Here is a 13,095-nt window from a genome sequence, read left to right on the forward strand (position 1 = left end):
AAAACCAGTCATCTTCGGCCGTTCATGGAACAGCAATTCATTCATTCGTAGGTTAATTCGAATTGAAGCACTGACATTGTGTATCTTTTCAAATAGGCTATCACTTCATGGATCTTAAATGATAATGAGGGACTTTAAATGAAACAGTTTGTTTCGGTTATGTGATGGCAATAGGATATGGAAAAACTAGTTTCATTAACACATCCGCAATTAATCTAGATGACCTAATGATAACAACTAACCTTGTGCAAAACAGCAACAATGATAAAAAGAGGTATCAGTTAGAGGCTCCGCAAAAATCAGGTTACGTGACTATTCAGTCTGTAATACACCTTCGGTTTTTTAATTCCCAGGGCACCTTCAGGAAAGTTAAATTTTTGGAAGAGAGGACAAGGTGGCTTTAGCGAGCCGGTGGGCGGGTCCCCGGGCAAATTTCTCGCGCGGTGATTGGGTGATCGCCGGATTTTACCCGTGTCGTTTTCCCGGGATCGCTGACGCCTCTCGCCCGACCCTCCTGGCTGTGCGTTTCTTGGGACCCGGAATGGTCTCTGCATTTTGACCGAAGCCCAAGTTTCCTTCAGTTTGAAGGCTGGGCACCGGGAAGGAGGATCGGAGGGGCCTGGACTCGCTGCGAGAAGCCGACTGATCGCCTTTTTCACTTATGGCTTTATAGGAGCACCAGTGACGTATTTTTTGTTCGGATTGTTGGAAAGGGAGCGAGTTTCCTACCAAAGTCGCCCGGCTTTTTGTTCGCTGCTGCGGGCTCCGACCATGGAGATGCAGAAATGGTCCTCAAGGTGGAAAACGAAAAGGTGGATTTCGGATTCCACTCTAACTATAACCATCGCTATTACCTTCCTTCTGCAGGCTACAAGTGTTAGAGCAGGTAAGAAATGCGTAAAGAGCAGTAAAGTTTCTTTTTAGTTCACCATGCTTTAGAGAAACCCTGGGCATCCTGAGTGTAAATTATGTATACAATTACATGATGATATTTACACCGGCTAACACACGATAATATCACATTAAGATAATTTTGGTTTTTTAAGTAGCCTACATCTAGATGAAGGATGCCATAGGAAGGACATTTCATTCAAGTGAAAACGTAAAATACACGTTTAGAGTATGAAATACAGGTCGTTCACAATCTCTTGGTCTAAGGGCAAGAGTTTTTCATTATTAATACCTGGTTTATTGTAACCCCAGGATTTAACCTTTTAAAATCCTCACGCTGCTTTCGGAGCCTGAAGAATATTTATGGGATATGATAGTATGTTGCGATATATGTCGTTCCCACTGCCTGGCATGTGTCGCGATTCTCACAATTTACCGAAACATAATCTAAGTCCATAAGGCAGGGATCGGGTGACAGTGGTGGTGTCGTTTTTACTGACTGTTAAATAGGGATTCATGGCATGTTACGGATTGGTGCGATAGAAGTATGGAGAGGGGACTTTCTTAATGCCTGCTTTAATATTTGCGGTCAGGGAAAAAAGGGCTTGTGTATGAGCCGATGGTCCGCTAGGTGTGTGTGGACTGGGTGGAATAAGATGCAGATAAAGAGGCTCACAGCCAGAGGACAGATGTCTGTTGTAGTTTTACGCAGTCTCTTTGTAATGGATTGCAACAGTTGTAATTTTTTTGTACCTCGAAGTTTTAACGTTGTTATATAACGGTCTTATTTCAAAGGCAGAGTAATACAAACACAGCAGTGCTTACTTTGATTGTCTACCTGCCCTGTGAGCTGTGTGGATTTTAAGATAAAAATTAAAGGTGTCTCACGAAGGACAAAATGCATGGAAAGAATAATAAGTCGTTTGCATAGTAACGCGTAGCGAGAAACTCCTTATAGGAAAGGTAGAGTAACCAAGGACCACGATCCCGGTTGTAATTACACTAGTTACGATTTGCACTGTTGTTCACTACAGATTCGAGGCGCAGATGGTGTAGCTTATTGCAATATGCTGCTGAAAAAAAATATGCATATATGCAACATAACTTTTCATGATCGTTACTGTGAAATGATCATCGTGCGCCTTTTGAAAGTTGATGTTATACAGAGCACCTTGATTATGCAAATACTTAACTGGCCAGAGGAAACCCTTTCTCCACGCTAACCCGGTCCCCACCGAAGGCCAATAGGTGGTCTTTTTTTTGGGGGGGGGGGGGGCGTCCTTTTCTGGAATTTCACTTTTCACCCTTGTTTTAGTCTGTAGGCATTGTTTTACTTGCAATCAAAAAAAAAAACAATCCCTAAACTGCCCAAATAAAATGCCCATATTTTCTGAAATAGATGCTCATTTAGTGGTAGACTATAGTTTTTAAGAGCTTCACAGAGTGGGTCATTTTATATCGATTGGAATGTTGTCTACCTAGGCTATGTGGACATTTTTGCCATTCCTTTTTTTTTTGATAGAATTTGTGGTGCATTGTGTGGAAAGTCGGTGCATAACGATTTAGTGACACTATCAGGCATTTCACTCCCTCAGAAGATGATGAGAGTAGATAAATATTGGTTTGTCACCTAGGAATTCTCATACTTTAATCACTGATGTCCAGTCTGTCAGAACCCTTACATTTGTCCTAAATTTCCTTGGCAGTGAAACAGGATAGCCCAGTAATGCTCACAATCTGAGTCCCATTGGACTGTTAGCTATATGAACAGATTATGTAAAGCCCCCTTGTTGAAGCTCTGACTGTTCCACAGTACAGGGAGCAAAGCTTATCACGTGAATGGGATCCTTCTTGATTCTTGATTTGAAACTTTTTTATTACTTATTTGCTTGTTTATTTCTTGGCGGCGCTTTTTGGGTTTTTATACACATGGTCGGTTTGGGGGGGGGGGGGGAATGATCCCTGGCTCGCCTTGAAGGATGGATGGCTTAAGCATTACGACGTGGCTCCCTTCCTGGGACACGCTGTCCCCATTCGTGTTGGTTTTGCATGTGCTTGTTTGACATGACAGGTATTAAATCAAAGCAGGAGGAAGTGTTATGCAAATGAAATAGAGGATTTTTTTTTTTTTCTGTTCAGATGCCTCACACATCTTGTGGGTAACGAGCAACTCCTGTCACACACATGAGGCCCTGTTCTGCCTGTGTCATCACCCCCCCCCCCCCCCCACACACACACACACACATTCACCCCCCTCCTTTTTTGGTACAATGGAATTTTTTTTTTCTTGCTTAGACAGATATGATATGAAACTTGCCATTTTTGAAACTAGTTAAGCTCATTCTCAGGTAATTTCAATTTTTATTTTCCAAAATACATTTGTCTTGACTGTTTTGGGATGCTCACTGTAAAGACAGCCCTTTATTTGGCACTTTACATTTCACACCGTCGTGTGTAAGTAAAGTGTTAACCTGGTGTAAATTTAAAGCAATTTAGGTATCTTAAGGACCGCACACAATCCCCTCGGCTCTTTAATGGCTTCGGGATGTTGCTGTTGTTTTTCCATCCTGGCCAAGTCGGCACATCTGGAACATATGAGGTCTGAATGCATGCAGTAGGTGGAAGAGACGTTCAGAGACTCATAGAGAGACGTTTACTTCAGTTTTATAAGATCCAGTAGTCTTCCGGTGTCATGCGTCCAGCGCCGAAAAGCAAGTGTCCAGGGAACATTTCCTCTGCCCCCTTTGAAGATGTCTGCATACTTTTACACCAAGTGAAAGTTCTGTTTATCCATGACCGTGTGAAATGTGGATTTCGGGCACTGAGAGTAGATTTTGCAGTGGTCCTGTCAAAAAGACTGATAGCTCAAACACCCAACACAATGCAAGCCTTTGTGAAATTAGTATAATTCTTAACAGATATGGGCATTTTTCGTTTTTATTTAATTACATTATTTTTAGGTGGAAAAATGGTATGATTAAGCTACGGGTTTTTTTCTCCAACTGTTTTAAAGTTCAACAACCGAATAACTAAATGCGTTTTTTGTCTGACTGGAGATTTATCTGGCGCTGGGGCTGTGATACATGCGTGCTCTCACGTGTGGTTTACCGACCGGCGGCCCCCAGAGATACAGCGTATTGCCGGCGGTGCCAGAGCCTTAATGCGTTCAACATGCGTCCCGGGGAGAGACGGCTATGCTGCGCGGCTCCTAAACGAGCTTCTGGCAAAACCACAGACTGCAGGATCAGCGTTTCCTACAGACAGCTCCCAGTTACTTGGGTGTACAGTAGGCAAGGTATTTTATAAAGTGATGAAAGAAAGAACCTGTGCCAGGCAATCAGACATGAATTCTTCCACTTAGGAAATAGAACTTTCCGGTTTGGTAATTAGGTCTCTGATTGGAGGAATTAAATCAGCTGTTTGAGAGCGTCGATTCCTAACATCAAGGGACTGCGTTCAAGTCTCCAGCAAAATAATTAGCTGTAACAACGTAAGTAAAAGGTCAGTAAATAAATTACGTATTAAATAGGTGATTTGGGAGCTAAGTTGTCCCAATGGATTGTGTCTACTAAGGCAATAAATTACAATATATTTTCTTTCCCACTAGGAATTTCAGTAATTGATGCCAGACTTTTTTCTTTTAAAAAGACACTTCTCACTGTGTAAGACTGATAGTATGGAGCAGCTTTGAGTGATTTAAAAGGAAAGTCCACCTAGTTTGTTCATCACCAGACGATTTCCTGGATTCACCTTCCATGGAGAATCATCTGACATCATCGGGATACTGTTCCAGATTGAAATATTTCTCTATTATGATATTTACATGAAAGGTCACATTTTCTCCTAGAAATGTGTAGTTTCCAATCCCCCATCAGTCTTTTTTACTTAATGCCAGTCATAGTACAGATTTTGGCAAAAAAAAATTAAAATAGACTATTAAAGGAATGGGTGTGATTGCTGGAAGTGCAGTTTGGAAATCTGCTGCTTGCTGCAGACCTTTGTCGCGGTAAGCATGTGCAGCAACAAAGTCAAAATACACAACTATAGAAACATTTACGATACCATAATATCTGTTTTATATGCATTATGGTATTTTGGACTTAAATGTTTCAGAAGAAATGGCTTGTTTTATTGCCCTCCAATTACGGCTGTTTCTCATTGGCCGGCTTTGTGTGCAGAAGATTGTGAGATCTATCAGAAGTTTGGAAAAGGCTTCATTATAGTCCATCTAAAATATTTTCCCAGGGTGTACGTGGAATTGAATGGGATTAAAAAAGCAATCCCTTGTGTAAAATGGAGAGGGTTGCTGAGAAAAGGGAACCAAAGATCTCCTAAAATCCAAGTGCATGCAGACCCATCCAAAGAGTGCTGTACCGCGCCTGGCCTCAGGGACAGAGTTTATTATTGTTCTGGCCTTCAAAGGAGTTTGTTCCCATCATGACACTAGCAGGGAGAGCTTGTCGTCCAAACTTGTGTACCTCGTTGTTTTTTGATGGCAAGCAGCTGTGTTTTGAAGTGAGTGGCATCAAACAGGAAGTTCAAGGGGTAAGTTGTCACCACAGATACTATATTTCCATCCTACTGAAGTCACTTTTTATTTGAAGTGACACAGTGACAGTATCGTTTTGGGTGATGAGCCTTAGCTGATATTGTGAGCTTCTGAATGAGTCTCAAAGATGCATAAGTAGATCCCGCTGCAGTCCCACATAAACATATTATGCATTTTTGCGTTCTATTAGAATTATTATATATAAAAAACAGTAAATGTATTTGACTTGGTTCTTTAAAGTATTTGGCCCTATGCGATATTATGATGGGTGAAACAATGAGATGCAATATGCAGAATGCAACCAATATGCAGATACATTGTTTACATTTACTGCGCCCCATGTGGCCACTAGAGGCCATTCCGAGTCGGATTCCGAGTTTCGAAGTCGGAAGTGATGACATGCGCGCTCCCGTTTCTCGGAGATCCGAGAAATATCTCGGATAACGCAGAGGATCCCGAGTTTAGAATCGAAGATGGCTGCACCCTTTATCAACAGAAGGGAAAGTTGTAGTTTTATCCTGTTTAAGCACTACACCTCATTTCTGGCTCATTAAATCGGTCACACACACTATACCGTCCAACTTATCTGTGGACGTGTTGCTACGGAGTTTTATACGTGAAGCGCAGCGCGTAATGTGTTATCAAGTGATATTGCTAACAATGGCTACCAATTAACCGGTCTAGAATTGGATTTCATGATTAGTCGGATTATTTGTCGGATTTAAGGTAGTTCGGGTTAATTGTAAGTGAACGAAGATAAAGGCCATTTAAACTGAGGTACCTTAAAAGTTGTCCGGCTAAGCAAAAAATCTTGCTTTTTCCATATGGGTCCATGGTATTGCTACTTCTGTGGCAAATGGAACATATCCGACTCGGTTTTCCCGAGTTTTTAGCGGATGTGACGTAATATCGGAATCCGAAAATCGGATCCCGAGGCAAATGGAATGCAGCATAACCCCACAAGATATTGGGAATTCCTAGCAATGAATGTTTGGTGGCTCACAGCTCTTGTTTAATTGATATAAGTGGGATAGTTTTGTCAGTTCATTTTGTGTAAAGTTTATATAGTAGGTTATTGGTAACCTAATGGAAGCACTGAGCATGATCTGGGGCAGTGTTTCCCAATCTAATCCTCGGGGACCCACAGCCGGTCCATGTTTTTGCTCCCTCCTAGTTCCCTGCCAGACAGCCCACATTTTTGCTCCCTTACCAGGAGCTGGGAGAGAGCAAAACCTAAGGACCGGATTGGGAAACATTTATGTGGAGAATGAAGCTATTCACTGCAATACAGGACAAGTGTTAAAGCTCTAGTGCTGGCCTCCATTGTTAGGACTCTGTTGCAGGTCTCCATTGCTGAAATCCAGTTACGGGCACCACTGCTGGAACTGGAGACCAAAATGAAGTCCAGAGGAGCTCGTTTGTCCTTTGCACTGCCTAGTGTAGTAAGCCAAGTTACACTGAACAGACATATCTTTCAAATGAGACTAGTAGTTCTGTTTGGTGACTCCCTTGGATATGAATTATCATTACACATATCCTGTATTATGTAAATTATAACCCATTATCATCATTTATAATTTCAGAGGTTTATTCTCTGTATTTTTAGTGATTCAGCTGGAATTTATTTTTATGGCTTTTCTTTCTTTCCCAAGTGGAAATTCCATTCAAAAACTGTTGATGTTATCGTTTCATGTCAAATGGTATGAAGTGGTCTACATGACTCACCCATAGATTACCAGGTTTACTGGTAGACCTGCTATTTCCAAATCAATGGACCACTTCAGCTGTCCAAACATACAAGCCAGAAGAAACCAACTGTATGTTTTACTGGATGACTTCTAGAAATTTCTTGTGAATTTCCATTAGGCTAACTCAGCAATAGGGCTATATGCTGACATGGCATTTGTTACATTGTATCTGCTCTGCTCTGTGGGCTATAGCAATAGGGCTATATGCTGACATGGCATTTGTTACATTGTATCTGCTCTGCTCTGTGGGCTATAGCAATAGGGCTATATGCTGACATGGCATTTGTTACATTGTATCTGCTCTGCTCTGTGGGCTATAGGACAAGTGAAGAGCCAGACAATGAAATTTTGTTGAATTGATAAAGAATTCCCTGAAATATAATGGACTTCTGCAGGCAACCTTGAATCCCTTGGAGGAAGAGAGATTACTTTGTCGTGTTGTTCATAACTAGCCTGACTTCTTGTCGTCTCATCCTGAGCTTGTCCTGTAATGTTTTGCTGGATAATATTGTGTTCGATAATCTCCTGATCTTCCATCACCTCTCATCCAGAACAGGGTTGCAGGGAACCTGTTAGTACAATATATTACTTCAGCTAAACAGTGTCTGATTGTGTGTAATGGTGTAATTTATAGCTGGTTGTTCCTGTTTTCAAGGGTAATTGCTGACAGTAAATATATAATGTGATGTACTGGTTTTGTGACTTTGCATAATACATTTGGCAGTGGGCCGAATTTGCATTTAGCTATTTCGTTAAAACTTGGTAGATCGTGTGGTTGGTTTTTATTGGAAATTACAGGACTAAGCAAATGTATTCCATTATCAATGTCCTTTAGTTATTCATCATAGACACTTTCCTATCACATCCTAAAAAAATACAGTGTGGAAAATAATGTTTTAGATGATGGATAGAGTGCTCTTGGAAAATGCCTCAAATTACCTCAAAATTGTATCTTCTGGATAATCTTAAGTTACAATTCATGAGGCTTTTGTTGAGTCCTTTACTTTCTTGTCAAACCAGCCTCGCCATGAGGGTTTCGGGCTATTTAATAAATGGTTCAAGTGTGATATGAATACAGATTTTGGTTGTTTCATGAACTCTGACCGGATGGAACAATACACCAAGATAATATATAAATATGAAAAGCTCAGTGTCAGTTTTAACCTGTATTCATTGTGGTAATAACAAGATGGGCACTGTTTGTTAGTCTTGGGAGAAAGTCATTGGAACATTCTGGATCTACCTTCAGTCTGATGTGCAGACGCTGGGCTGAAATACCTCACGCATTGATGTTCCCCCTGTTGCAACTTTCCAAATAAACACACTGAAACTGTCCCCCCCCCCCACCTATCCCCCCCCCCCCCCCCACAGCCGAACCCGTGGATGTCCTGAAAGTTCTAGAATTTCACAGCTCTCCCGGAGGGGTCAGGAAAACGGCGGGATTCTGCGAGAACAGGAGAGCGTCACGCCCGGACACAGCCTACCGAGTGGCCAAACAGGCTCAGCTCAGCGCTCCGACCAAGCAGCTCTTTCCAGGTGATCTGACTGACCCATGCTAGCTCCCATCATCGAAACATCTCCCCAAATATGACCCTCACCATCTTCACTTTCACTTCACCTTTCCCTTGCTCTGCAACTTTCACTCTCTCTCTCTCTCTCTTTCTCTCTCTCTCTCTCTCTCTCTCTCTCTCGCTCTCTCAGAACAAACACTGTCAATTCATTCCTGTACAGCTGGCGCTTGGGATGCCACAGTCGTTTTGCTATTTATTGTTTTAGGATAGAGTCCATCACAGAAGACGAAAGGTCTTTCATAGCATTGATTATCTTTTCTTCAAGACTGCTGCCACGACATGTTCTTTGCCAGCTGTTATTCTGAAATAGTCACATTATTCCTATGAAAACCAAGATCATTTTAAATAATAATGCAGATGACCCTGATTCTTACAGACAATGTCTTTCATTTATAATTCATGTAATGAATTGTTCTTGAGTATTTTTTAATTGTTATATCGGAGTTAATCAACATTATCTTATTCATACATACTTTATACAGATTCATCCTTTTGTCTGATTTTTTATTCTTCCAGCAGTGACAGCTGTTGTTTGTCTCATCTATTTCATTAGTTTTTTTCGGACTGTTTTATTTGCCGAAAAAGGCTTGTTGAATTTGCACTTTTATTGGAAGCAAAATTTTAGTTAAAATTAGCTTTTGCTGGGCGTATCTGTGCGTGCGTTGGTTGCTGTTCAAATTGGCGCCACTGCAAAATGAAAATAACATACTGGATAGCAGCAGATTAAATTAACAATTAAACTTGTGATTTTTGGCTGAAAATGACCGCTTGAAAACTGTAAAGCTTCAGGGCTGGAAATTTCTGTAAATAGTGTTTGAAGTAGGATGAGTATCCTGTCAGCTGCTGGATGCAACAACTGTCATGGGCTTTTATTTTATATATGCAAATTTTTTAGACTTTTAAATAGTATTGCCTTAAATGGTTTATTGGAATGAACTATAAACTTTAAAAATTTGTCCATGCAAAGAAACGTGTTGTATTTTGAAATATGAAATAACATAGAAACCTAGAAGGAAGCTGATAGTAACAGTGTAAAGTAGAACGTTATAGGTCTTCGGCACCTCCAATGTCATTGAACGTGGAAGTTCTTCACAACCTTTGAAAGGACTGCAAACAAACCTTTTTAATATCCAGGAGGAGTCTTCCCGGAGGATTTCTCCATCCTCATGACCATCAAACCCAAGGCCGGCATCCAGTCCTTCCTGCTGTCCGTGTACAATGAGCAAGGCGTCCAGCAGTTGGGTGTTGAGATTGGACGCTCTCCTGTCTTCCTGTATGAGGACCAGCATGGGAAGCCTGCCCCCAACAATTACCCTCTGTTCGGGAACATCAACCTCGCCGACGGAAAGTAAGTGACGTGTGGAGAACTCTGCGGGATCTGTTCTCGGTCATTTTCGCTCGGTCATTCAGCATCGGTCATAGCTTCTGTTGTCATGTCCTTCCCCACAGAGTGTTCCCCACAGAGTGTTCCCCACAGAGTGTTCCCCACAGAGTGTTCCCCACAGAGTGTTCCCCACAGAGTGTTCCTTTAGCCTTACAAACTGAACACATGCTCGGAAATGCATAGTTAGCTATGGTCAAAGGTTGGTACATGTTGGCGACTGGAGGGGTGTCAGTGGGTAAAGTTGTTAACTGGCTGGGGGGCATGGAGGCAACCGGTCCTCCGGTATACTGGGCATTTTCCCAGTGGGCCTATGTAAGGGGGGGGTGGTCTGCAAAATTTTGTGCTTGCCAAAAGTTATCATGAGGGACTGCAAAAGCCAGGGCTGACCCTAATTCTCAGTCAACCCCTGTTTGAAGGGTGGATGGGGGGGGGGGGGGTGGATCAGAGCCTAGATTGAATAGTTTAAATATAGATTCTGAGGTTTCATTTTCATTAGGTGGTGGAAGACTTCTCTCCTGGTTACTAATGCATATGGAATTACATCACATTACTGTCACCCTATCAGTATATGAACAGAAATCAGTGTAGATTTAAACAAGGCAAACTGACATGACCTGACCCCTACAATGCTGCTATTTCCACACTCTTTATATGCTACAATAGGTGTTCTTACTCATGAAATAGTGCATGAACGTGTGCTTAAAATATACGCTAATTTTGTTCTGGCATCAGTAAACCTGCAAAAACTTGTTTTCATGCCCAAGGAAAATAAACGTCCATTAAATAACGTTCAAATCCTTATTATTTAAGCTACTATTAGTGCCAATTTTGAATTTAGCTAGTGACACTTTTAGTTTCAGCTTCAAGCGGGCAAATTTACACCTGATTTCTATAAGGATGCAACAACAATTGAGTTTTTGTGAACTAGGAAATGGGCAAGTTTTATTGAATTGTTTTATGTAGCTTTGAATTTTCTGTGAACACAAAAACATCCACAAATTTAGTTTACAAGTCCACGTTTCTTTCGGTAAAGGTAAATACAAGCAATCATTTTTCAAGAAATGCAGACGTGAATGTATAACCCATCTCATGGTTCGGAGATGGAGTTAGTCCTGATGGACGATAAATTTGTTTATTTTGAATATATATTGTATTTGGGTGGAGTTCTGACTGGATTAGTTTAGTGTGGCTGTTTTCAGTTAAATCTGTTGGATTTAATGAGTTAGCTTAGCAATAAACAATTATGCTTTGACTGCTGGTGTCAAAATATTTCACAAAATGTCACATGTTGTATGATGAGCCAAGAAAAAAACGAATAGCTTTGCTCAATTATTTACTTTCCTGTCAGATTATAATGTTAATCATATGACTTCAGTCTCTGTTGATTCGAAGCATTTCACACAAATTCAGCCTAATTCTACTGGAGACAAAGTTGGTATTGTGCTTTTACTTCTTCTGTGTCCCTATTAAGTGTCTGTTCTGTCCCTGTCGCCACTGGTGATTCATTCGGGGGAGGTTGCACGCCGCCTTTTGTTCCCGTGTGAAATGAGAGGTGATCTCTAATCCCAGAAGCGGGCAGGATTTCTTTCACCTGAACCTCCGCGAATCAGGGGCCAGGCTAGGGCCTGTCCGGCGCAGTCCCAGCCCAAATCAGCTTAGCTGATGACGTGATTGACGACGTGCTCACAGACACACAGCACTTATCTTCGCTTTTGAGCTGAAGGAAAGTCAATTCAAGTCAAGTCTACTCAAGTGGGCTTTATTGACATTTATTGGCACAAGATAGCTTCCCTGTAGGACCACGGCGCAACTTACGTAGATTATTAATAGAGGAACAGTTTTCACAGGTCTTAGAAGCACGAAACATGGGGAAGGAGATGTATTATGTTTTTTTTTTCATTCAGGCATGAATATATTAAAAAGACTCTTTTTGTTAAATTTTGTCTAATGCACTCACTATAGAGCTGTAATGGAATGGAATGTGTATCAGTAGGTTAGGGATCTGAATCCATGTCCAGAAGGTTGTTGGTACAAATCTCGGGGTCAGCTGAAGACCCTTAATCCCAGCCTGCCCTCCTCCCCGCCCCAATGCTTTCTTCATGTTTGTGAAGGTTTGGACCAAAGTGTCTGTCAAATATGTGAACTTAAATGTAAAACTCTTATATTCCACTACTTCTACTCCTCAATCAAAAGAGGGTTTAGATCAGGCTCTAAGCTCCTCTCTTCTCACTTCTCCTCTACCTACATTCTCCACACAGGTGGCATCGGGTAGCCATAAGCGTCCAGAAAAAGACGGTGACCGTCTTTGTCGACTGTAAGAAGAAGGTGACCAAACCCCTCGGGAGGAGTGACCGCCCAGTCGTTAGCACCAACGGTATCACCGTGTTCGGCACCAGGATCCTGGATGACGAAGTCTTTGAGGTACCGGATTTGGTCGGCCTTTGTGACGTTTTATTTTATAGACTTTTGCCAGGCTGACCAATATATTTTCACTATATAAACTGCTTTGTTCTAATCATTTATCATCGTTTGTTTCACTGCAGTTTGGGCTACAGTAGTCAAAAGTTATGGCTCTCGTTCATTTTTGTCAGTTTTTAATCAGTTCTTAGTCATTGACATGAATCCAGTTTCATTAATATCTGCATATTAGTTTGTTGCCAGTGTGTATGTTTGTGTGTTAGTGAAATGCATGTCTTTGACGCTGTTTGATCGCTAGGCCGGAGAAAGGTGTCTGGGGTGACCAGATTTTGCTTGAATGTGCTCTGAGCAGCTATATGAGTATAAACGAGCTTCTCAAGGAGTTTGAAAAATGCTGACGGATAAATAGCAGATTTATAGTTATTCTGCCGTCATATGAGCTGCCTTTTCGTTTGTTACGTGCTGGAGTTTTGACGTCAAATAAAATAGTAGGGGACAGAAGTTTATTGTCCTGTATATTATAAAAGAGGCCTT

At 41.4% G+C, this 13,095-nt stretch overlaps 1 protein-coding gene across 1 annotated transcript in view; it reads left to right on the top strand.

Moving 5' to 3' along the window:
• The first annotated feature begins 487 nt into the window (after nt 1–487).
• Nucleotides 488–13,095, top strand: part of col11a1b (collagen, type XI, alpha 1b) — an 84,142-nt gene continuing 71,534 nt past the window's right edge. Inside the window, exons 1-4 of the mRNA XM_023822278.2 lie at nt 488–886; nt 8,560–8,724; nt 9,894–10,107; nt 12,402–12,564. Of these exons, the coding sequence (XP_023678046.1) occupies nt 772–886; nt 8,560–8,724; nt 9,894–10,107; nt 12,402–12,564 (657 nt within the window). The 5' untranslated portion in view covers nt 488–771. The remainder of the gene's footprint in view (nt 887–8,559; nt 8,725–9,893; nt 10,108–12,401; nt 12,565–13,095) is intronic.

This window comes from Paramormyrops kingsleyae, chromosome 21 (assembly GCF_048594095.1).
Source record: "Paramormyrops kingsleyae isolate MSU_618 chromosome 21, PKINGS_0.4, whole genome shotgun sequence".
Lineage (NCBI taxonomy): Eukaryota > Metazoa > Chordata > Actinopteri > Osteoglossiformes > Mormyridae > Paramormyrops > Paramormyrops kingsleyae.